Source organism: Panulirus ornatus, chromosome 11 (genome assembly GCF_036320965.1).
Source record: "Panulirus ornatus isolate Po-2019 chromosome 11, ASM3632096v1, whole genome shotgun sequence".
NCBI lineage: Eukaryota > Metazoa > Arthropoda > Malacostraca > Decapoda > Palinuridae > Panulirus > Panulirus ornatus.
The window spans coordinates 22,079,907-22,105,272 of record NC_092234.1 but is presented as its reverse complement, the minus strand read 5'-3'; the positions used below and the strand labels follow the sequence as shown (position 1 = coordinate 22,105,272).

General features: G+C 45.5%; 1 protein-coding gene across 1 annotated transcript in view; it reads left to right on the top strand.

Moving 5' to 3' along the window:
- The window catches only part of LOC139751076 (uncharacterized), a 103,057-nt gene that overhangs the window by 16,005 nt on the left and 61,686 nt on the right, over positions 1-25,366 (top strand). The window contains exons 7-9 of the mRNA XM_071666181.1: positions 9,054-9,275; positions 19,101-19,269; positions 19,987-20,055. Coding sequence (XP_071522282.1) covers positions 9,054-9,275; positions 19,101-19,269; positions 19,987-20,055 — 460 coding nt within the window. The remainder of the gene's footprint in view (positions 1-9,053; positions 9,276-19,100; positions 19,270-19,986; positions 20,056-25,366) is intronic.

Genomic DNA, 25,366 nt, shown 5'->3' with positions numbered 1-25,366 from the left:
ACCCCGGTATACCACATCGCTCCAATTCACTCTATTCCTTGCCCTTCTTTCACCCTCCTGCATGTTCAGGCCCAGATCACACAAAATCTTTTTCACTCCATCTTTCCACCTCCAATTTGGTCTCCCTCTTCTCTTCGTTCCCTCCACCTCCGACACATATATCCTCTTGGTCAATCTTTCCTCACTCATTCTCTCCATGTGCCCAAACCATTTCAAAACACCCTCTTCTGCTCTCTCAACCACGCTCTTTTTATTTCCGCACATCTCTCTTACCCTTACGTTACTTACTCGATCAAACCACCTCACACCACACATTGTCCTCAAACATCTCATTTCCAGCACATCCATCCTCCTGCGCACAACTCTATCCATAGCCCACGCCTCGCAACCATACAACATTGTTGGAACCACTATTCCTTCAAACATACCCATTTTTGCTTTCCGAGATAATGTTCTCGACTTCCACACATTCTTCAAGGCTCCCAGAATTTTCGCCCTCTCCCCAACCCTATGATCCACTTACGCTTCCATGGTTCCATCCGCTGCCAGATCCACTCCCAGATATCTAAAACACTTCACTTCCTCCAGTTTTTCTCCATTCAAACTCACCTCCCAGTTGACTTGACCCTCAACCCTACTGTACCTAATAACCTAGCTCTTATTCACATTTACTCTTAACTTTCTTCTTTCACACACTTTACCAAACTCAGTCACCAGCTTCTGCAGTTTCTCACATGAATCAGCCACCAGCGCTGTATCATCAGCGAACAACAACTGACTCACTTCCCAAGCTCTCTCATCCCCAACAGACTTCATACTTGCCCCTCTTTCCAAAACTCTTGCATTCACCTCCTTAACAACCCCATCCATAAACAAATTAAACAACCATGGAGACATATATATATACATATATTTTTTTTCTTACTATTCTCCATTTCCCGCATTAGCGAGGTAGCGTTAAGAACAGAGGACTGAGCCTTTGAGGGAATATCCTCACTTGGCCCCCTCCTCTGTTCCTTCTTAAGGAAAACTAAAATCGAGAGGGGAGGATTTCCAGTCCTCCACTCCCACATATATATATATATATATATATATATATATATATATATATATATATATATATATATATATATATATATATATATATATATATATGCGTGTATGAGTGGATGGGCCACTCTTCGTCTGTCTTCTGGTACTACCTCACTGTCGCGGGAAACAGCGATTATGTATGGTAATAATGATAACATCACAAGAAAATTATATATATATATATATATATATATATATATATATATATATATATATATTATCCCTGGGGATAGGGGAGAAAGAATACTTCCCACGTATTCCCTGCGTGTCGTAGAAGGCGATTAAAAGGGAAGGGAGCGGGGGGCTGGAAATCCTCCCCTCTCATTTCTTTTTAATTTTACAAAAGAAGGAACAGAGAAGGGGGCCAGGTGAGGATATTTCCTCAAAGGCCCAGTCCTCTGTTCTTAACGCTACCTCGCTAATACGGGAAATGGCGAATAGTACGAAAGAAAGAAAGATATATATATATATATATATATATATATATATATGAAAGTTGGGAGGTGGAAGTTGGGCATATTAGAAAGGGTAGTGAGTGGTGGGATGAAGAAATGAGATTGTTAGTGAAAGAGAAGGGCGAGGCGTTTGGACGATTTTTTGCTATGAAGTAGTGTGAATGACTGGGATATGTATAAAAGAAAGAGGTAGAAGATCAAGAGAAATGTGCAGGAGGTGAAATAGAGGGAAAATGAGAGTTGGGGGTCAGAGAGTGTCATTAAATTTTAGGGAGAATGAAAAGATGTTTTGGAAGGAGATAAAGTGCGTGGGAATATCGATGGAAGGGGCTAATGGGGAGGTAATAAACAAGTAGTGGAGATGTGAGAAAGAGATCGAGTGAGTATTTTGAAGGTTTCTTGAATGTGTTAGATGAAAGAGTGGCAGATATAGGGTGTTTTGGTCGAGGTGGTGTGTGAAGTGAGACTCAGGGAGAATGGTCTGGTAAACAGAGAAGAGGTAGTGAAAGCTTTGAGGAAGATGAAAGCCGGCAAGGCAGCGGGTTTGGATGGCATTGCAGTGGAATTTATCAAAAAAGGGGGTGACTGTGTTGTTGAGTGGTTGTTGAGGATATTCAACGTATGTATGGCTCATGGTGAGGTGCCTGAGGTTTGGCGAATGCATTCATAGTGCCATTGTACAAAGGCAAGGGTGATAAAGGTGAGTGTTCAGATTCAGAGCTATAAGTTTGTTGAGTATTCTTGGGAAATTATATGAGAGGGTATTGATTGAGAGGGTAAAGGCATGTATGGAACAGTAGACTGGGGAAGAGCAGTGTAGTTTCAGGAGTGGTAGAGGATGTGTGGATCAGGTGTTTGCTTTGAAAAATGTATGAGAAATACTTAGAAAAACTAATGGATTTGTATGTAGCATTTATGGATCTGGAGAAGGTATATGATAGAATTGATAGAGATGCTCTATGGAAGGTATTAAGAATATATGGTGTGGGAGGTAAGTTGCTAGAAGCAGTGAAAAGTTTTTATCGAGGATGTAAGGCATGTGTTCGAGTAGGAAGAGAGAAAGTGATTGGTTCTTAGTGAATGTCGGTTTGCGGCAGGGGTGCGTGATGTCTCCATGGTTGTTTAAGTTGTTTATGGATGGGTTGTTAGAGAGTGAATGCAAGAGTTTTGGAGAGTGGGGCAAGTATACAGTCTGTTGTGGATGAGAGAGCTTGGGAAGTGAGTCAGTTGTTATTCGCTTATGATATAGCACTGGTGGCCAACTCGGTTGAGAAACTGCAGAAGCTGGTGACTGAGTTTGGTAAAGTGTGTAAAAGAAGAAAGCTGAGAGTAAATGTGAATAAGAGCAAGGTTATTAGGTTCAGTAGGGTTGAGGGATTAGTCAATATGGAGGTAAGTATGAATGGAGAAAAACTAGAGAAAGTAGAGTGTTTTAGAGATCTGGGAGTGGATTTGGCAGCGGATGGAACCATGGAAGCGAAAGTGAATCACAGGGTAGGGGAGGGGGCGAAGGTCTGGGAGCGTTGTAGAATGTGTGGAAGGTGAGAACATTATCTCGAAAAGCAAAAATGAGTATGTTTGAAGGAACAGTGGTTCCAACAATGTTATATGGTTGCGAGCATGAGCTATAGATAGGGTTGTGCGGAGGAGAGTGGATGTGTTGGAAATGAGATGTTTGAGGATAATATGTGGTATGAGGTGGTTTGATCGAGTAAGTAATGAAAGGTTAAAAGAAATGTGTAGTAATAAAAAGAATATGGTTGAGAGAGCAGAAGAGGGTGTATTGAAAAGGTTTAGTCACATGGAGAGAATGAGTGAGGAAAGATTGACTAAGAGGATATATGAGTCAGAGGTGGAGTGAAAGAGGAGAAGTGGGAGACCAAATTGGAGGTGGAACGATGGAGCGAAAAAGATTTTGAGTAAATCGGGCCTGAACATGCAGGAGGGTGAAAGGCGTGCAGGGAATAGAGTGAACTGGAACTATGTGGTATATCGGGGTCGACGTGCTGTCAATGGATTGGCCCAGGGTATGTGAAGCGTCTAGGGTAAACAATGGAAAGTTTTGTGGGGCCTGGATATGGAAAGGGAGCTGTGGTTTCGGTGCATTACACATGACAGCTAGAGAGTGAGTGTGAACCCATGTTTCCTTTGTTGCTTTTTCCTAGCGCTATGTCGCGCAGGGGGGTGGGGGGGTGTGTCATTTCATGTGTGGCGGGGTGGCGACGAGAATTAATGAGGGCAGCAGGTATGAATACGTACATGTGTATATATATGTATATGTCTATGTATGTATATGTACTGTATGTATACGTTGAAATGTATAGGTGCGTATGTGGGCGTGTATGTATATACATGTGTATGTATATACATGCGACAAAGTATAATAGATATATAAATAAATATTTCTTTTTCATACTATTCGCCATTTCCCGCATTAGCGAGGTAGTGTTACGAACAGAGGACTGAGCCTTTGAGGGAATATCCTCACTTGGCCCCCTTCTCTTTTCCTTCTTTTGGAAAATTAAAAACTGGAGGTGAGGATTTCCAGCCTTCCCTCCCCTTTTAGTCGCCTTCTGCGACACGCAGGGAATACGTGGGAAGTAATTTTTCTCCCCTATCCTCAGGGATAATATATATATATATATATATATATATATATATATATATATATATATATATATATATATATATATATATATATATATATATATACAGAGGTATAAGTTTGTTGAGTATTCCTGGTAAATCATATGGGAGGGTATTGATTGAGAGGGTGAAGGCATGTACAGAGCATCAGATTGGGGAAGAGCAGTGTGGTTTCAGAAGTGGTAGAGGATGTGTAGATCAGGTGTTTGCTTTGAAGAATGTATGTGAGAAATACTTAGAAAAGCAAATGGATTTGTATGTAGCATTTATGGATCTGGAGAAGGCATATGATAGAGTTGATAGAGATGCTCTGTGGAAGGTATTAAGAATATATGGTGTGGGAGGCAAGTTGTTAGAAGCAGTGAAAAGTTTTTATCGAGGATGTAAGGCATGTGTACGTGTAGGAAGAGAGGAAAGTGATTGGTTCTCAGTGAATGTAGGTTTGCGGCAGGGGTGTGTGATGTCTCCATGGAGGTTTAATTTGTTTATGGATGGGGTTGTTAGGGAGGTGAATGCAAGAGTTTTTGGAAAGAGGGGCAAGTATGAAGTCTGTTGTGGATGAGAGAGCTTGGGAAGTGAGTCAGTTGTTGTTCGCTGATGATACAGCGCTGGTGGCTGATTCGGGTGAGAAACTGCAGAAGCTGGTGACTGAGTTTGGCAAAGTGTGTGAAAGAAGAAAGTTAAGAGTAAATGTGAATAAGAGCAAGGTTATTAGGTACAGTAGGGTTGAGGGTCAAGTCAATTGGGAGGTAAGTTTGAATGGAGAAAAACTGGAAGAAGTAAAGTGTTTTAGATATCTGGGAGTGGATCTGGCAGCGGATGGAACCATGGAAGCGGAAGTGAATCATAGGGTGGGGGAGGGGGCGAAAATCCTGGGAGCCTTGAAGAATGTGTGGAAGTCGAGAACATTATCTCGGAGAGCAAAAATGGGTATGTTTGAAGGAATAGTGGTTCCAACAATGTTGTATGGTTGCGAGGCGTGGGCTATGGATAGAGTTGTGCGCAGGAGGGTGGATGTGCTGGAAATGAGATATTTGAGTACAATGTGTGGTGTGAGGTGGTTTGATCGAGTAAGTAATGGAAGGGTAAGAGAGATGTGTGGAAATAAAAAGAGCGTGGTTGAGAGAGCAGAAGAGTGTGTTTTGAAATGGTTTGGGCACATGGAGAGAATGAGTGAGGAAAGATTGACCAAGAGGATATATGTGTCGGAGGTGGAGGGAACGAGGAGAAGTGGGAGACCAAATTGGAGGTGGAAAGATGGAGTGAAAAAGATTTTGAGTGATCGGGGCCTGAACATGCAGGAGGGTGAAAGGCGGGCAAGGAATAGAGTGAATTGGATCAATGTGGTATACCGGGGTTGACGTGCTGTCAGTGGATTGAATCAGGGCCTGTGAAGCATCTGGGGTAAACCATGGAAAGTTGTGTGGGGCCTGGATGTGGAAAGGGAGCTATGGTTTCGGGCATTATTGCGTGACAGCTGGAGACTGAGTGTGAACGAATGGGGCCTTTGTTGTCTTTTCCTAGTGCTACCTCGCACACATGAGGGGGGAGGGGGATGGTATTCCATGTGTGGCGAGGTGGCGATGGGAATGAATAGGGGCAGGCAGTGTGAATTGTGTGCATGGGTATATATGTATGTGTCTGTGTGTGTATATATATGTGTACATTGAGATGTATAGGTATGTATATTTGCGTGTGTCGGCGTGTGTGTGTGTACATTGTGTATGGGGGTGGGTTGTGCCATTTATCTCATCTGTTTCCTTGCGCTACCTCGCAAACGCGGGAGACAGCGACAAAGCAGAATATAGATAAATAAAATATATATATATATATATATATATATATATATATATATATATATATATATATATATATATATATATATATATATATATATATATATATACACACATAAACGAATATAGTGTAACGAGAACTCACTTTTAGGTAACATCCAATGTCCTTCAACAGCAAAGATTCGAACAGCTATCATTTGTGTGGGAGCTGGGTTTGCTAACCGTAGCGTGCGCAGCCCTCACACAAATGGCAGCAGGTCGAATCCTTGCTGATGAAGGGCATAATGTGTTCTATAAAAGTGCGCCCTCATTGCATCACATTTGTATATGTTATATATACAAATGGCAAGAGTGAAGATAACGAGGTGATGGAGAGCCAAGAGGTTGTAGCAGAGGCTTTTTGTTTTTTGTTCCCTCATTAGCTCGGGTCGTCTGCTACCCCTGCCCATCTTTTCGTCGACCTAATATTTGTCAAGCGTTGCTCTCGTATGTGCACAGCTTCCAGAACCTTCCTCATACTCCTCTCTTGCTCCGGCCCACCTTGATAGATTCTCATTCTCATCCATGTGTACCACGAGAGTATTCGACGCTCTTTGTTATCTAAGTCTCCTTTGTGCTATGTCACTTGTCTTTCGAACCCTCGCGCTGCTTTACTGAAATAGTATTGCTGGTATCCAGTGCACGGGATTATATAAACCAAACTTGTTGTGTTGCTGGTTTTGCCATACCCATTTCTTTTCTGTCTTGTGCAAACCCCAGTTTTTCTTGCATGATGACGCAGCAGTGCTCACCCTATCCCCTTTCATGACACTGTCTGTGAAGTGCGCCTCTTGTGAGTTAGACTCGAATAGAAACCTGTATCTTGTTATATCATTCTCTTCGATTTTATCTTTTTCCCTTTCGTTAATCTTCTTTTCCTTTCCCTTTTTCTCCTGGCTTTGCTTTGAAGGTTTGATGAGGGAAGCTGTTTGGCAATACAGTTTCAGAAACGCTTCTTTCACACAATTCGTCTCTGGAGCTCCAAGTGCTGCATATCCTTAAAGCCCTGAGAAAGAGCCTTATGATGACACCAGCCAGACTTTGTCTACTCGCTCTGGAGTGAAATTAGATGAATAAAATCGTCGTTGTTGGTTGTCTTACTATACGCTGAAAACCTTAGGCTCAGTTCATCCCTCCAGGTTAATATGTCTAGGATCTGAGGCTCCCCCATTAGCCTCGTTCGGTCGTCTACGTTTACCTTGTAGGTTGGTCGTATCCTCAGCGAGCCGTGTTCCACGCCCTGGATATCGTAAGTTCGTCATTACATCCTGCTACGTGTGTCCTCTTCTAGAGCCTCCGTGTAAAGGCAAGCCATGCCTGCGCTCAGTGATGATGTCATCGCCAGTACACTGCTCTCTCGGTATTCCATCAGACGCGAGTGTTCCACATTCCACCATAATGGAACGAGTCTTACGTGGTCTGCCTCGGACACGGGCAAGTCATCACGGGCAGTGTTGTCTGTTGCCCTCCGCACCGCTTCTGTGGGAGTGAATTTTTGTCGAGACATTTAGGACGAACTTTCTAGTTTAACTTCTTGTTTTTGTATAACCTTATAATCTCCACACACACACACACACACACAAACACACAACACACACACACACACACGAGTATATTCATATAAACAAACAATCAGTTGTAACTTTATATATATATATATATATATATATATATATATATATATATATATATATATATATATATATATATTTTTTTTTTTTTTTTTTTTTTTTTATACCTCGTCGCTGTCTCCCGCGTTTGCGAGGTAGCGCAAGGAAACACACGCAAATATACATACCTACACAGCTTTCCATGGTTTACCCCGGACGCTTCACATGCCTTGATTCAATCCACTGACAGCACGTCAACCCCTGTATACCACATCGCTCCAATTCACTCTATTCCTTGCCCTCCTTTCACCCTCCTGCATGTTCAGACCCCGATCACACAAAATCCTTTTCACTCCATCTTTCCACCTCCAATTTGGTCTCCCTCTTCTCCTCGTTCCCTCCACCTCCGACACATATATCCTCTTGGTCAATCTTTCCTCACTCATTCTCTCCATGTGCCCAAACCACTTCAAAACACCCTCTTCTGCTCTCTCAACCACGCTCTTTTTATTTCCACACATCTCTCTTACCCTTACGTTACTTACTCGATCAAACCACCTCACACCACACATTGTCCTCAAACATCTCATTTCCAGCACATCCATCCTCCTGCGCACAACTCTATCCATAGCCCACGCCTCGCAACCATACAACATTGTTGGAACCACTATTCCTTCAAACATACCCATTTTTGCTTTCCGGGATAATGTTCTCGACTTCCACACATTTTTCAAGGCTCCCAAAATTTTTGCCCCCTCCCCCTCCCTATGATCCACTTCCGCTTCCATGGTTCCATCCGCTGACAGATCCACTCCCAGATATCTAAAACACTTCACTTCCTCCAGTTTTTCTCCATTCAAATTCACCTCCCAATTGACTTGACCCTCAACCCTACTGTACCTAATAACCTTGCTCTTATTCACATTTACTCTTAACTTTCTTCTTCCACACACTTTACCAAACTCAGTCACCAGCTTCTGCAGTTTCTCACATGAATCCGCCACCAGCGCTGTATCATCAGCGAACAACAACTGACTCACTTCCCAAGCTCTCTCATCCCCAACAGACTTCATACTTGCCCCTCTTTCCAAGAGGGGCAAGAATATCTTGATCACGCGCAAAATCGTGATTCTTTCCAATATATATATATATATATATATATATATATATATATATATATATATATATATATATATATATATATATATATATTGGAAAGAATCACGATTTTGCGCGTGATCAAGATATTCCTATGAGTCCACGTGTTTCACACACACATATATATATATATATATATATATATATATATATATATATATATATATATATATATATCCTCTTTGAAGGAACAACAAGAGAATGTCAGTAGAGGTTTGACCTATAGACTAATAGAGTTTAACCATCCATCCTTGCAGTGGAGCTCTCGTGAGATACCCATACGTCAGCGAGAGCCAATGACCTGCCCCTGCACGGCCATGGCTGGACCAGTACCGTCCGTGCTGACCAAAGCTGGACCAGTGCCGTCCGTGCTAGCCAATGCTAGGCCAGTACCCTCCGTGATGTGGGGTCGTGGAGGTGGACACTTCTTCAGCCACCGCCTGGGCGTCGTCTGGCTCTTCCTGTGTGTCGTCGCTCACGTAAAGCTTTTGTTGACGTTTTTCTCAGTCATCCTCATGTATTGTGTCACCTGGTATAATTGTGTCCACCACCTTCCACTTCACTGGCCAAAAAGATTCAATCATATACACATTCACGAAACATACATGGTAATTATGTGTAATTACTTGTAATTACCGATCTATGCAATACAGGGAGGGAGTTCTACACCCTTGGGCCTCCATATCTTGAACCTCCTTTACTCTCGTACGACTCTCAACTTTTGTTTACTTCCAGCATTCATAATTTCATCATTTACTTTATACCATTATCCACCGCCTCCCAGGTCGTTTCTTGTTGGGATCCGCCCACGTTCAGCTTGCATCCTACCCAGCTTTTCACGTCCCCCTCAGGTGTTAGTCGACTTGTGGTTACCTGGTTCAGACTGACGTGTATATATAATACCTGTCTTTTCTCTCTGTTATTCTACCAATATATATTTCTGTCTGTCTGTCAGTCATAGGTGGCTTAGATAAAAACATTGAGAGGATGTGTGGAAATGAATTGTTTGAGGAAAATGTGTAATGTGAGGAGAGTAGATCGAGTAAGCAATGATAGGTTAAGGTAGAGGTGTGAGCGTGAGCTGAAAAGGACGTGCTGCAGTGGTTTGGACCTATGTGGAGGATGAGTGAGAAGATGAGGAGTAGGAGAAGATAGCTGTCAGAGGTGGAGGGGACAAAAAAGATGGAGAAACCAGAGAGGGGGTAAAAGGATGGAAAGAAAGATAATTTTGAAGGTTCGGACCTGAATATGCAGGAGGGTGTGAGGCATGCAAGGGATAGAGTGATCCGGAGCGATGTGGTATTTTGGGGGCGACTTGCTGCCAGGCTCTGGGTAAACCACGGAAAGTTCTATGGTGCCTGCTTTATGGATAGAAAGCTGTGGTTTCGGATGTGGCCTTTCTACGTCTTTTCCTGGCGCTATTTCGAAGACCCATGGGACGGTGATCAAGTATAAAAGAGAAAAAAAAGATACATACGTATATATATATATATATATATATATATATATATATATATATATATATATATATATATATATATATATATATATGGCAAATGAGAGTTGAGGTGAGAGAGTATCATTAAATTTTAGGGAGAATAAAAAGATGTTTTGGAAGGAGGTAAATACAGTGTAACACAAGGGAACAAATGGGAACTTCAGTGAAGGGGGCTAATGGGGAGGTGATAACAAGTAGTGGTGACGTGAGAAGGAGATGGAGTGAGTATTTTGAAGGTTTGTTGAATGTGTTTGATGATAGAGTGGCAGATATAGGGTGTTTTGGTCGAGATGGCGTGCAAAGTGAAGGGTTAGGGAAAATTATTTGGTAAAAAGAGAAGAGGTAGTAAAAGCTTTGCGGAAGATGAAAGCTGGCAAGGCAGCGGGTTTGGATGGAATTGCAGTGGAACTTATTAAAAAAAGGGGTAACTGTATTGTTGACTGGTTGGTAAGGTTATTTTATGTATGTATGACTCATGGTGAAGTGCCTGAGGATTGGCGGAATGCTTGCACAGTGCCATTGTACAAAGGCAAAGGGGATGAAAGTCAGTGCTCAAAATTACAGAGGTGTAAGTTTGTTGAGTATTCCTCGGAAATTATATGGGAGGGTATTGATTGAGAGGGTGAAGGCATGTACGGAGCATCAGATTGGGGAAGAGCAGTGTGGTTTCAGAAGTGGTAGAGGATGTGTGGATCAGGTGTTTGCTTTGAAGAATGTATGCGAGAAATACTTAAATGGATTTGTATGTAGCATTTATGGATCTGGAGAAGGCATATGATAGAGTTGATAGAGATGCTCTGTGGAAGGTATTAAGAATATATGGTGTGGGAGGCAAGTTGTTAGAAGCAGTGAAAAGTTTTTATCGAGGATGTAAGGCATGTGTACGTGTAGGAAGAGAGGAAAGTGATTGGTTCTCAGTGAATATAGGTTTGCGGCAGGGGTGTGTGATGTCTCCATGGTTGTTTAAATTGTTTATGGATGGGGTTGTTAGGGAGGTAAATGCAAGAGTTTTAGAAAGAGGGGCAAGTATACAGTCTGTTGTGGATGAGAGAGCTTGGGAAGTGGGTCAGTTGTTGTTCGCTGATGATGCAGCGCTGGTGGCTGATTCGTGTGAGAAACTGCAGAAGCTAGTGCCTGAGTTTGGTAAAGTGTGTGAAAGAAGAAAGTTGAGAGTAAATGTGAATAAAAGCTAGATTATTAGGTACAGTAGGGTTGCGGGACAAGTCAACTGGGAGGTATGTTTGAATGGAGAAAAACTGGAAGAAGTGAAGTGTTTTAGATATCTGGGAGTGGATTTGGCAGCAGATGGAACCTTGGAAGCGGAAGTGAATCATAGGGTGGGGGAGGGGGCGAAAATTCTGGGAGCCTTGAAGAATGTGTGGAAGTCGTGAACATAATCTCGGAAGGCAAAAATGGGTATGTTTGAAGAAATAGTGGTTCCAACAACTTTATATGGTTGCGAGGCGTGGGCTATGGATAGAGTTGTGCGGAAGAAGGTGGGGGTGCTGGAAATGAGATGTTTAAGGACAATATGTGGTGTGAGGTGGTTTGATCGAGTAAGTAATAATAGGGTAAGAAAGATGTGTGGAAATAAAAAGAGTGTGGTTGAGAGAGCAGAAGAGGGTGTTTTGAAATGGTTTGGTCACATGGAGAAAATGAGTGAGGAAATATTGACAAAGAGGATATATGTGTCAGAGGTGGAGGGAACGAGGAGAAGTGGGAGACCAAATTGGAGGTGGAAAGATGGAGTGAAAAAGATTTTGAGTGATCGGAGCCTGAACATGCAGGAGGGTGAAAGGCGTGCAAGGAATAGAGTGAATTGGAACGATGTGATATACCGGGGTCGACGTGCTGTCAATGGATTGAACCAGGGCACGTGAAGCGTCTGGGGGTAAACCATGGAAAGTTCTGTGGGGCCTGGATGTGAAAAAGGAGCTGTGGTTTCGGTGCATTAGTACATGAAAGCTAGAGACTGAGTGTGAACGAATGTGGCCTTTGTTGTCTTTTCCTAGCGCTACCTCGCGCACATTAGGGGGAGGGGGTTGTTATTTCATGTGTGGTGGGGTGGCGATGGGAATGAATAAAGGCAGACTGTATGAATTATGTACATGTGTATATTTGTATATGTCTGTGTGTGTATATGTATGTATACGTTGAGATGTAGAGATGCTCTGTGGAAGGTATTAAGAATATATGGTGTGGGAGGCAAGTTGTTAGAAGCAGTGAAAAGTTTTTATCGAGGATGTAAGGCATGTGTACGTGTAGGAAGAGAGGAAAGTGATTGGTTCTCAGTGAATGTAGGTTTGCGGCAGGGGTGTGTGATGTCTCCATGGTTGTTTAATTTGTTTATGGATGGGGTTGTAAGGGAGGTAAATGCAAGAGTCCTGGAAAGAGGGGCAAGTATGAAGTCTGTTGGGGATGAGAGAGCTTGGGAAGTGAGTCAGTTGTTGTTCGCTGATGATACAGCGCTGGTGGCTGATTCATGTGAGAAACTGCAGAAGCTGGTGACTGAGTTTGGTAAAGTGTGTGGAAGAAGAAAGTTGAGAGTAAATGTGAATAAGAGCAAGGTTATTAGGTACAGTAGGGGTGAGGGTCAAGTCAATTGGGAGGTGAGTTTGAATGGAGAAAAACTGGAGGAAGTGAAGTGTTTTAGATATCTGGGAGTGGATCTGTCAGCGGATGGAACCATGGAAGCGGAAGTGGATCATAGGGTGGGGGAGGGGGCGAAAATTTTGGGAGCCTTGAAAAATGTGTGGAAGTCGAGAACATTATCTCGGAAAGCAAAAATGGGTATGTTTGAGGGAATAGTGGTTCCAACAATGTTGTATGGTTGCGAGGCGTGGGCTATGGATAGAGATGTGCGCAGGAGGATGGATGTGCTGGAAATGAGATGTTTGAGGACAATGTGTGGTGTGAGGTGGTTTGATCGAGTAAGTAACGTAAGGGTAAGAGAGATGTGTGGAAATAAAAAGAGCGTGGTTGAGAGAGCAGAAGAGGGTGTTTTGAAATGGTTTGGGCACATGGAGAGAATGAGTGAGGAGAGATTGACCAAGAGGATATATGTGTCGGAGGTGGAGGGAACGAGGAGAAGAGGGAGACCAAATTGGAGGTGGAAAGATGGAGTGAAAAAGATTTTGTGTGATCGGGGCCTGAACATGCAGGAGGGTGAAAGGAGGGCAAGAAATAGAGTGAATTGGAGTCATGTGGTATACAGGGGTTGACGTGCTGTCAGTGGATTGAAGCAAGGCATGTGAAGCGTCTGGGGTAAACCATGGAAAGCTGTGTAGGTATGTATATTTGCGTGTGTGGACGTGTGTATGTACATGTGTATGGGGGGGGGGGGGTTGGGCCATTTCTTTCGTCTGTTTCCTTGCGCTACCTCGCAAGCGCGGGAGACGGCGACAAAGTATAAAAAAAAAAAAAAAAAAAAAAAAAAAAACGTTGAGATGTATAGGTATGTGTATGTGCGTGTGTGGACGTGTATGTATATACATGTGTATGTGGGTGGGTTGAGCCATTTTTTTCGTGTTTCCTTGCGCTACCTTGCTAACGCAGGAGACAGCGACAAAGCAAATAAAATAGATAACTAAATATATATGAGGTAGCGCAAGGAAACAGACGAAAGAGAAATGGCCCAACCCACCCCCATACACATGTATATACATACGTCCACACACGCAAATATACATACCTACACAGCTTTCCATGGTTTACCCCAGACGCTTCACATGCCTTGATTCAATCCACTGACAGTACGTCAACCCCGGTATACCACATCGCTCCAATTCACTCTATTCCTTGCCCTCCTTTCACCCTCCTGCATGTTCAGGCCCCGATCACACAAAATCTTTTTCACTCCATCTTTCCACCTCCAATTTGGTCTCCCTCTTCTCCTCGTTCCCTCCACCTCCGACACATATATCCTCTTGGTCAATCTTTCCTCACTCATTCTCTCCATGTGACCAACCATTTCAAAACACCCTCTTCTGCTCTCTCAACCACGCTCTTTTTATTTCCACACATCTTTCTTACCCTTACGTTACTTACTCGATCAAACCACCTCACACCACACATTGTCCTCAAACATTTCATTTCCAGCACATCCATCCTCCTGCGCACAACTCTATCCATAGTCCACGCCTCGCAACCATACAACATTGTTGGAACCACCATTCCTTCAAACATACCCATTTTTGCTTTCCGAGATAATGTTCTCGACTTCCACACATTCTTCAAGGCTCCCAGAATTTTCGCCCCCTCCCCCACCCTATGATCCACTTCCGCTTCCATGGTTCCATCCGCTGCCAGATCCACTCCCAGATATCTAAAACACTTCACTTCCTCCAGTTTTTCTCCATTCAAACTCACCTCCCAATTGACTTGACCCTCAACCCTACTGTACCTAATAGCCTTCCTCTTATTCACATTTACTCTTAACTTTCTTCTTTCACACACTTTACCAAACTCAGTCACCAGCTTCTGTAGTTTCTCACATGCAATCAGCCACCAGCGCTGTATCATCAGCGAACAACAACTGACTCACTTCCCAAGCCCTCTCATCCCCAACAGACTTCATACTTGCCCCTCTTTCCAAAACTCTTGCATTAACAACCCCATCCATAAACAAATTAAACAACCATGGAGACATCACACACCCCTGCCGCAAACCTACATTCACTGAGAACCAATCACTTTCCTCTCTTCCTACACGTACACATGCCTTACATCCTCGATAAAAACTTTTCACTGCTTCTAACAACTTGCCTCCCACACCATATATTCTTAATACCTTCCACAGAGCATCTCTATCAACTCTATCATATGCCTTCTCCAGATCCATAAATGCTACATACAAATCCATTTGCTTTTCTAAGTATTTCTCACATACATTCTTCAAAGCAAACACCTGATCCACACATCCTCTACCACTTCTGAAACCACACTGCTCTTCCCCAATCTGATGCTCTGTACATGCCTTCACCCTCTCAATCCATACCCTCCCATATAATTAATTTGCCAGGAATACTCAACAAACTTATACCTCTGTAATTTGAGCATTCACTCTTATCCCCTTTGCCTTTGTACAATGGCACTATGCACGCATTCCGCCAATCCTCAGGCACCTCACCATGAGTCATACATACATTAAATAACCTTACCAACCAGTCAACAATACAGTCACCCCCTTTTTTGATAAATTCCACTGCAATACCATCCAAACCTGCTGCCTTGCCGGCTCTCATCTTCCGCAAAGCTTTTACTACCTCTTCTCTGTTTACCAAATCATTTTCCCTAACCCTCGCACTTTGCACACAACCTCGACCAAAACACCCTATATCTGCCACTCTATCATCAAACACATTCAACAAACCTTCAAAATACTCACTCCATCTCCTTCTCACATCACCACTACTTGTTATCACCTTTCCATTTGCGCCCTTCACTGAAGTTCCCATTTGCTCCCTTGTCTTACGCACTTTATTTACCTCCTTCTAGAACATCTTTTTATTCTCCCTAAAATTTAATGATACTCTCTCACCCCAACTCTCATTTGCCCTTTTTTTCACCTCTTGCACCTTTCTCTTGACCTCCTGTCTCTTTCTTTTATACGTCTCCCATTCAATTGCATTTTTTCCCTGCAAAAATCGTCCAAATGCCTCTCTCTTCTCTTTCACTAATAATCTTACTTCTTCATCCCACCACTCACTACACTTTCTAATCAACCCACCTCCCACTCTTCTCATACCACAAGCATCTTTTGCGCAATCCATCACTGATTCCCTAAATACATCCCATTCCTCCCCCACTCCCCTTACTTCCACTGTTCTCACCTTTTTCCATTCTGTACTCAGTCTCTCCTGGTACTTCTTCACACAAGTCTCCTTCCCAAGCTCACTTACTCTCACCACCCTCTTCACCCCAACATTCACTCTTCTTTTCTGAAAACCCATACAAATCTTCACCTTAGCCTCCACAAGATAATGATCAGACATCCCTCCAGTTGCACCTCCCAGCACATTAACATCCAAAAGTCTCTCTTTCGCGCGCCTGTCAATTAACACGTAATCCAATAACGCTCTCTGGCCATCTCTCCTACTTACATAAGTATACTTATGTATATCTCGCTTTTTAAACCAGGTATTCCCAATCATCAGTCCTTTTTCAGCACATAAATCTACAAGCTCTTCACCATTTCCATTTACAACACTGAACACCCCATGTATACCAATTATTCCCTCAACTGCCACATTACTCACCTTTGCATTCAGATCATCCAACACTATAACCCGGTCTCGTGCATCAAAACCACTAACACACTCATTCAGCTGCTCCCAAAACACTTGCCTCTCATGATCTTTCTTCTCATGCCCAGGTGCATATGCACCAATAATCACCCATCTCTCTCCATCAACTTTCAGTTTTACCCATATTAATCGAGAATTTACTTTCTTACATTCTATCACATACTTCCACAACTCCTGTTTCAGGAGTACTGCTACTCCTTCCCTTGCTCTTGTCCTCTCACTAACCCCTGACTTTACTCCCAAGACATTCCCAAACCACTCTTCACCTTTACCCTTGAGCTTTGTTTCACTCAGAGCCAAAACATCCAGGTTCCTTTCCTCAAACATACTACCTATCTCTCCTTTTTTCACATCTTGGTTACATCCACACACATTTAGGCACCCCAATCTGAGCCTTCGAGGAGGATGAGCACTCCCCGCGTGACTCCTTCTTCTGTTTCCCATTTTAGAAAGTTAAAAAAATACAAGGAGGGAGGATTTCTGGCCCCCCGCTCCCGTCCCCTCTATATATAAAATATTAGGGGAAAGTTCTACCTTCGTGTTCCCTGCGTGTCGTAGAAGGTGTCTATGAGGAGCGGGAGCAGGGGGCTGAAAACCCTCCCTTCTTGTACTTCAGTTCCTAAGAGCTAGAACAGAAGGAAACTAGCGAAGAGTGCCCATCCTCCTCGAGGGCTCAGGATAGTGTGTCTGCCTATGGATGAAACAAATTTCTACGGGTAATGGGGAAGAATGAGCTGTGATGTCTTGGGGGAAAAGTCATTGGTTAGTGTGAGGGCGAGAGCTAGGGAAATGGTTGGTACTTCTGCTGAATGAGTTGAGGGAATATGTGTAATTGTGAGGAAATGAACTCCAGACTGATTTAGACTAAATTCCGTCATTATCCTAAAGGCAAAAAAGGTAGTGTGAGACTACGTCTGTGTGGAGGGGAAAGGATGATTTGTGTTCCCACAGGCAACCTTCCAATAAGAAAGTTGCATCCCGGCTTGTCAGCAGTCGGCTCCACGCCCCTCCTCAATCCTGGGCCAGGATCAACATCAGCCGGGGTCGCCTGCTGGGACGGCTTCTCGGTACGGTCCCCAGTGCGACTGTAACGCCCATTGCCAACATGACGTGGGAGAAATGTGCTTGACACTCCATGACTGGTAGACACTTGGAGACGAATTGTGGTTGACGATATCTCCTGAGTAAAATCAAGGTAACACTTCCAGCCTCACAACAGCTCATGGTTTATACTTATTTTCACAACGAAGGTTTCAGTCATGGACAAAAGTCCACACCAAGGCTGGGCCTTGATTTCAATATGGAGGTGTTGATGAAAGCGTAAAGGAAGAGACAAGGGAAAATATTTACGAATTTTGCAGGAAGTACAAAAACTGTCGTTAAATTGTACCAAGTCATAGTTATTAGGGAAGAAAGAGAAAGTAGAAAGGTCCAAAGCTTCGAGGTGTAGGCAAAGAAGCAGTTATCAAGGCGGCCAACCTTGAATTGTCATCGGCCACAGAATAATCACTGCTTTATTGTGAGTCACTTGAGGACAACCACAAGCTTATTCGTGTTATTTAATGTATAGCTGTGAATACTGTCATGACTTTTTATTACATGCGCGTCTCTGTATGCACGTAACAGATTAGGTAAGCAAACGCCTTATGTGTTCCAACTTGGATTGTGTTTATGATATTTCCCTTTGAGCAAGTTGCCATATTTTTCTTCCTGCTTTGCTTGGTGTGCTTGTGATAACCTGTGCATACTTTAGGCTCTGGGCCTCTCCTTTATTTATCTCATGAGTTGCCACCTGTGTCAGAACCATGAATTACTTTGGCCTGCCGCCAAGTACTTCAGTAAGATTATACCTCTGTTGTAAGTGCATCGGAGTTCTCATAGTGACAAAATTTTGGGACGTCTTACCTGAAATGGCCGACCACCCCAGGATTCCATCGGTTCCTGAGAGGTGTGTTCTGTTCATATCAATAACTTCCGTGGTATTTCCTTCTTGATCAGCACTGGTCAGAGGTCAGGCAGACATGGTGATGTTGCACAGTGGCCGGGAGGTTACACTTACCCTCACATCCCCTCTACCCCCAAGAAATATAACGCTCATAAATCACTTACACAATCAACCACCCAACTCACCCTTCAACTCCTCTAACATACACCCATCGGAAACCACACTTTCAGACAAACACGAGTCACACAATGCACCACATGTTGTATCCTTATACCACACACGAACTCTTGTCTCCAAGGTGTGCGAAACAACAGATATTTTTTCCACACTGTAGTAAACAGTTAAGATTATTTTAGATTAACAAAGTCAATCAGACATGACGAAAGCATAAGACTGTGACTGAAGCTGTAAACAAAATATCATATTTGACATTAAATGCCCTTTACCTGGGCAGTTGTCATCAATCGCCGCAAAATGATCTTTCGTACAGTGAACCATGCATGTGTGGAGTTGTTTGTCTGCGTGAGGCTATAGGCACTGAGCTGTCTCCCTGCAGGTGGCCACCGCGTTCCTCCAAGAGACGGGCGCCCTTTGCCCCGAGCAGGAGGCATCTCCCTTCCCCCAGGAAGCGCCTTACGGCACTTGGAAGTCCCCCATCAGTAGTGAAGTAGTGACGGAGGCCGTCAATGAAATCGTCGAGGCGCCACAGGTCGACCCTGTTACAGGTGAGTCTCCCAAATGTTAGCGGTCTGGACGCCATGACTTTCCTTGGCACAGTTGGTGAGATGATCTCTCCCTCCCACATCAGCCACAGTTGGTGAGATGATCTCTCCCTCCCACGTCAGCCACAGTTGGTGAGATGATCTCTCCCTCCCACGTCAGCCACAGTTGGTGAGATGATCTCTCCCTCCCACATCAGCCACAGTTGGTGAGATGATCTCTCCCTCCCAAATCAGCCACAGTTGGTGAGATGATCTCTCCCTCCCACATCAGCCACAGTTGGTGAGATGATCTCTCCCTCCCACATCAGCCACAGTTGGTGAGATGATCTCTCCCTCCCACGTCAGCCACAGTTGGTGAGATGATCTCTCCCTCCCACGTCAGCCACAGTTGGTGAGATGATCTCTCCCTCCCACATCAGCCACAGTTGGTGAGATGATCTCTCCCTCCCACATCAGCCACAGTTGGTGAGATGATCTCTCCCTCCCACGTCAGCCACAATTGGTCACATAAAACTAACATCTTCACCAATCTAACCCACTCATCATACACAGTCTCCTCTCCTTGTCCCACTAAAGAGACTCATATATATATATATATATATATATATATATATATATATATATATATATATATATATATATATATATATATACATATATATTTGGAAATATGGATACTAATGAACCATATCGTATAATGCGTGCATTATTTTCTTCCAGGATATGTGTTCTGGTGTGAACAACTGAGCAACGAATCGCGTAGGAATGGTGTTTTCCACTTCAACCCAGGTAAATGTATTACTTTGGAGCGTCAAGTTGCTGTGTGTATCCTGATGCAGACATACAGGCAGCAGCTCCTACCCTGGCTGACCTGGGGTTGGTAGCAGGTCCTACGCTAGCTGACCTGGGGTTGGTAGCAGGTCCTACGCTGGTTGACCTGGGGTTGGTAGCAGGTCCTACGCTGGATGACCTGGGGTTGGTAGCAGGTCCTACGCTGGCTGACCTGGGGTTGGTAGCAGGTCCTACGCTGGCTGACCTGGGGTTGGTAGCAGGTCCTACGCTGGTTGACCTGGGGTTGGTAGCAGGTCCTACGCTGGCTGACCTGGGGTTGGCAGCAGGTCCTACGCTGGTTGACCTGGGGTTGGTAGCAGGTCCTACGCTGGATGACCTGGGGTTGGTAGCAGGTCCAACGCTGGCTGACCTGGGGTTGGTAGCAGGTCCTACGCTGGCTGACCTGGGATTGGTAGCAGGTCCTACGCTGGTTGACCTGGGGTTGGTAGCAGGTCCTACGTTGGTTGACCTGGGGTTGGTAGCAGGTCCTACGCTGGCTGACCTGGGGTTGGTAGCAGGTCCTACGCTGGCTGACCTGGGGTTGGTAGCAGGTCCTACGCTGGCTGACCTGGGGTTGGTAGCAGGTCCTACGCTGGCTGACCTGGGGTTGGTAGCAGGTCCTACGCTGGCTGACCTGGGGTTGGTAGCAGGTCCTACGCTGGCTGACCTGGGGTTGGTAGCAGGTCCTACGCTGGATGACCTGGGGTTGGTAGCAGGTCCTACGCTGGTTGACCTGGGGTTGGTAGCAGGTCCTACGCTGGCTGACCTGGGGTTGGTAGCAGGTCCTACGCTGGCTGACCTGGGGTTGGTAGCAGGTCCTACGCTGGTTGACCTGGGGTTGGTAGCAGGTCCTACGCTGGCTTACTTGGGGTTGGTAGCAGGTCCTACGCTGGCTGACCTGGGGTTGGTAGCAGGTCCTACGCTGGCTGACCTGGGGTTGGTAGCAGGTCCTACGCTGGCTGACCTGGGGTTGGTAGCAGGTCCTACGCTGGCTGACCTGGGGTTGGTAGCAGGTCCTACGCTGGCTGACCTGGGATTGGTAGCAGGTCCTACGCTGGTTTTCCTGGGGTTGGTAGCAGGTCCTACCCTGGCTGACCTGGGGTTGGTAGCAGGTCCTACGCTGGTTGACCTGGGGTTGGTAGCAGGTCCTACGCTGGTTGATCTGGGGTTGGTAGCAGGTCCTACGTTGGTTGACCTGGGGTTGGTAGCAGGTCCTACGCTGGCTGACCTGGGAGTTGGTAGCAGGTCCTACGCTGGCTGACCTGGGGTTGGTAGCAGGTCCTACGCTGGCTGACCTGGGGTTGGTAGCAGGTCCTACGCTGGCTGACCTGGGGTTGGTAGCAGGTCCTACGCTGGTTGACCTGGGGTTGGTAGCAGGTCCTACGCTGGATGACCTGGGGTTGGTAGCAGGTCCTACGCTGGCTGACCTGGGGTTGGTAGCAGGTCCTACGCTGGCTGACCTGGGGTTGGTAGCAGGTCCTACGCTGGCTGACCTGGGGTTGGTAGCAGGTCCTTACGCTGGATGACCTGGGGTTGGTAGCAGGTCCTACGCTGGCTGACCTGGGTTGGTAGCAGGTCCTACGCTGGCTGACCTGGGGTTGGTAGCAGGTCCTACGCTGGCTGACCTGGGGTTGGTAGCAGGTCCTACGCTGGGTGACCTGGGGGTTGGTAGCAGGTCCTACCTGGCTGACCTGGGGTTGGTAGCAGGTCCTACGCTGGCTGACCTGGGGTTGGTAGCAGGTCCTACGCTGGCTGACCTGGGGTTGGTAGCAGGTCCTACGCTGGATGACCTGGGGTTGGTAGCAGGTCCTACGCTGGGTGACCTGGGGTTGGTAGCAGGTCCTACGCTGGATGACCTGGGGTTGGTAGCAGGTCCTACGCTGGATGACCTGGGGTTGGTAGCAGGTCCTACGCTGGCTGACCTGGGGTTGGTAGCAGGTCCTACGCTGGCTGTCCTGGGGTTGGTAGCAGGTCCTACTCTGGATGATTGCTTCATTGATTCCCAATTTTACTGGGTGGTGCAGGAAACGCTAACAACTGTGTAAGATAATAACAGGGAGGTAGACACACTTGGGAGAGTGAAAGAATTTGTTAACTGGAAGGCAAATGTACTGTACGGACACACTAAGGGGAATACAGTAGATCAGACTGCTGATAGCAAAGGTTGAAATGAGTAGAGACGTTGGCAGTTACGAAAACTGGTTCAATCAATACCTTACCTACCTTGCACACATACACACACACACACACACACACACACACACACACACACACACCCAAGCACCGCTCAACTTCCAGTGAGGCCTGACAGACGCCCTCGGGGACTGGTACCCGTTATGGTAGCCTTGTGAGTACGACCAAACCCCGCCCTCCGCAAGCGCACAAAGGAAGCACCACCCATGCCAGCCCGAGGGCCGACACCAGATGTTAGAGGCAGGCTGGCCGATCTTAACCTGTGTTCTTGAACCACATTTTGTAAAGGGAGTGGGTTCAGGTTAGGGCCTTCACGCAGCACACCTCCAGGTCCCGGTAGGAAAGCTCTCATCCTCTGAGAGCCCTTGTACTATCCTGACACCATCCACCACGTCAGTTCACACTGGCGGACGTCACATGCACGGTGTCTTTGCTAGTGAGATCCCGAACACCCTGAAAGACTTCCAGGGCACCGTAACAGCTGCACTTATTTTGGTGTGCAGCCGAGAGCGCGAAGCGAGCCCTAGAGACATATGTATCAATGATACTCGCCTCTATCTCTTTGAAGCCACTATGTCCTGGAGGACCCTGCAGTAGGGATACGAGGCTCGCACATAACTTCATAGCTCATTTGCCTCAACCGGCCAGCCAAATAGGCACAGATGTCGTCGTGCCTTTTCACTCTTCCCCCGTGGGTACGTGGGCATACCTGAGAGATGTGTCCAAGCGTACTGGGCTTCTGACATGTGTCACAACGGCCATTGTTCTCGGGACGGCTTTGGCAGCCCTGGCGGGGGTAGGTACAGCTCCAATCCTCACTTGGACAGCCATCACATCATCACTACCGGAGAGGCAACGGTTCCCACCGTTAACCCACCTGCTAACCTGAGGCACGACAGCAGATGGAGTGAGACCCTCTCTGTCAACAGTACTGATCAGGTTGGCCCTCCATGCGTGATGCCTGTCGACCAGCAATGCATGCGGAGCCCGACCAACACTCCAGTTTCCTCATATCTTCAGGTTCTTAACCTGGGTGACCTGTGGCTGGTAGCAGGTCCTACGCTGGCTGACCTGGGGTTGGTACCTGGGGTTGGTAGCAGGTCATACGCTAGCTGACCTGGAGTTGGTAGCAGGTCCTACGCTGGATGACCCGAGGTTGGTAGCAGGTCCTACGCTGGATGACCCGAGGTTGGTAGCAGGTCCTACACTGGGTGACCTGGGGTTGACCAAGAACGTGATCCCTCGTACCAGGCCCCTCTAACAACCCCAGCAGAGCAGTGTTAGGTAGTCAGCCACATATGTGGCGTCCCAGGTGTTGACGCCTAACACCACCACCAGCGTGGGGTGTGGGGAGACTCCATGGCCTCCTGCTGCCAGACCACGAAGCTACAACGACTGCTGAATACACCTCCAGGAGGAATGAGACACGTGCATGGAACAACGAGAGACACATTGAAAAGAATACTTGACAAGTGGTTGAAATCAGTCCCAGATGAACCAATGTAGGTGGTCGTGTCGAGCAAGTCCTTCGGTGTCCTGCCATATTGGCTAACACACACACACACACACTCTCTCTCTCTCTCTCTCTCTCTCTCTCTCTCTCTCTCTCTCTCTCTCTCTCTCTCTCTCTCTCTCTCTCTCTCTCTCTCTCTCTCTCTCTCTCTTAACTCTTTCTTTTATTGTTGCTGATGCATTTCCAGCTGATTAATGTTGCCGAGGTTCAGTTCCCAGCTCAGCCCGCAGCTGAACACTGTCACAGTTTATAAACATTCGCTCAGCGCTGAGGGTAACGAGGTAATTAACCCCGATGGAGGCACGGGGGAAAATCTACGCCTCACCGCAAAACAAACCACAACAAACACGTGAAGTTATGAATGCAGAAACACCACGAGGAAAAGACAACAAAATAATAACAAGAACTTTCGTGTATTGCCACATCCTTAGAGGAATAGATAGAGGGTCCCCTAAAGATGTGGTAATGCACGAAAGCGCTCAGGATCCTTGTCTTTCCTTTTTATAGTGGTGTTCTTGCATATATATATATATATATATATATATATATATATATATATATATATATATATATATATATATATATATATATATATATATATATATATAAACGCCCATACACGCAGATATACATACATATATATTTCAGCATATATACATATACATACAAATACATAGACATATATTCACATGTGCATATTCATACTTGCTTGCCTTCATCCATTCTCGGCGCTTCCCCGCCTCACAGGAAACAGCAGTGCTGCCCCCTGCTTCAGCGAGGTACCGCTAGGAAAACAGACAACAAAGGCCACATTCGTTCACACTCAGTCTCTAGCTGTCATGTGTAATGCACCGAAACCACAGCTATTTTTCCACATCCAGGCCCCACAGAACTTTCCATGGTTTACCCCAGACGCTTCACATGCCCTGGTTCAGTCGATAGACAGCACATCGACCCTGATATACCACATCATTCCATTTCACTTTATTCCTTGCATGCCTTTCGCCCTCCTATATGTTCATGCTCCGATCGCTCAAAATCTTTCTCACTCCATCCTTACATCACTAATTTGGTCTCCCGCTTCTCCTTGCTCCCTCCACCTCTAACATGTATATCCTCTGTGCCAACCTTTCCTCACTCATTCTTTCCATGTGTCCAAACCATTTCAACGCACCCTCTTCTGCTCTCTCAACCACACTCTTTTTATTACTACACATCTCTCTTACCCTTTCATACCTTACTCGATCAAACCACCTCACACCACACAATGTCTTTATCATTTCATTCCCGACACATCCACCCTCCTCAGTACAACCCTATCTATAGCCCATGCCTCGCAACTAAACAACATTGTTGGAACTACTGTTCTTCAAACATACTCATTCATCCTGTGAGATAACGTTCTCTCCTTCCACACATTTTTCATCGCTCCCAGAACCTTCGCCTCTTCCCCCACCCTGTGACTCACTTCCGCTTCTATGGTTACATTCGCTGCCAAATCCACTCCCAGGTATTCATAGCATTTCACTTCCTCCAGTTTTTCTCCATTCAAACTTACATCCC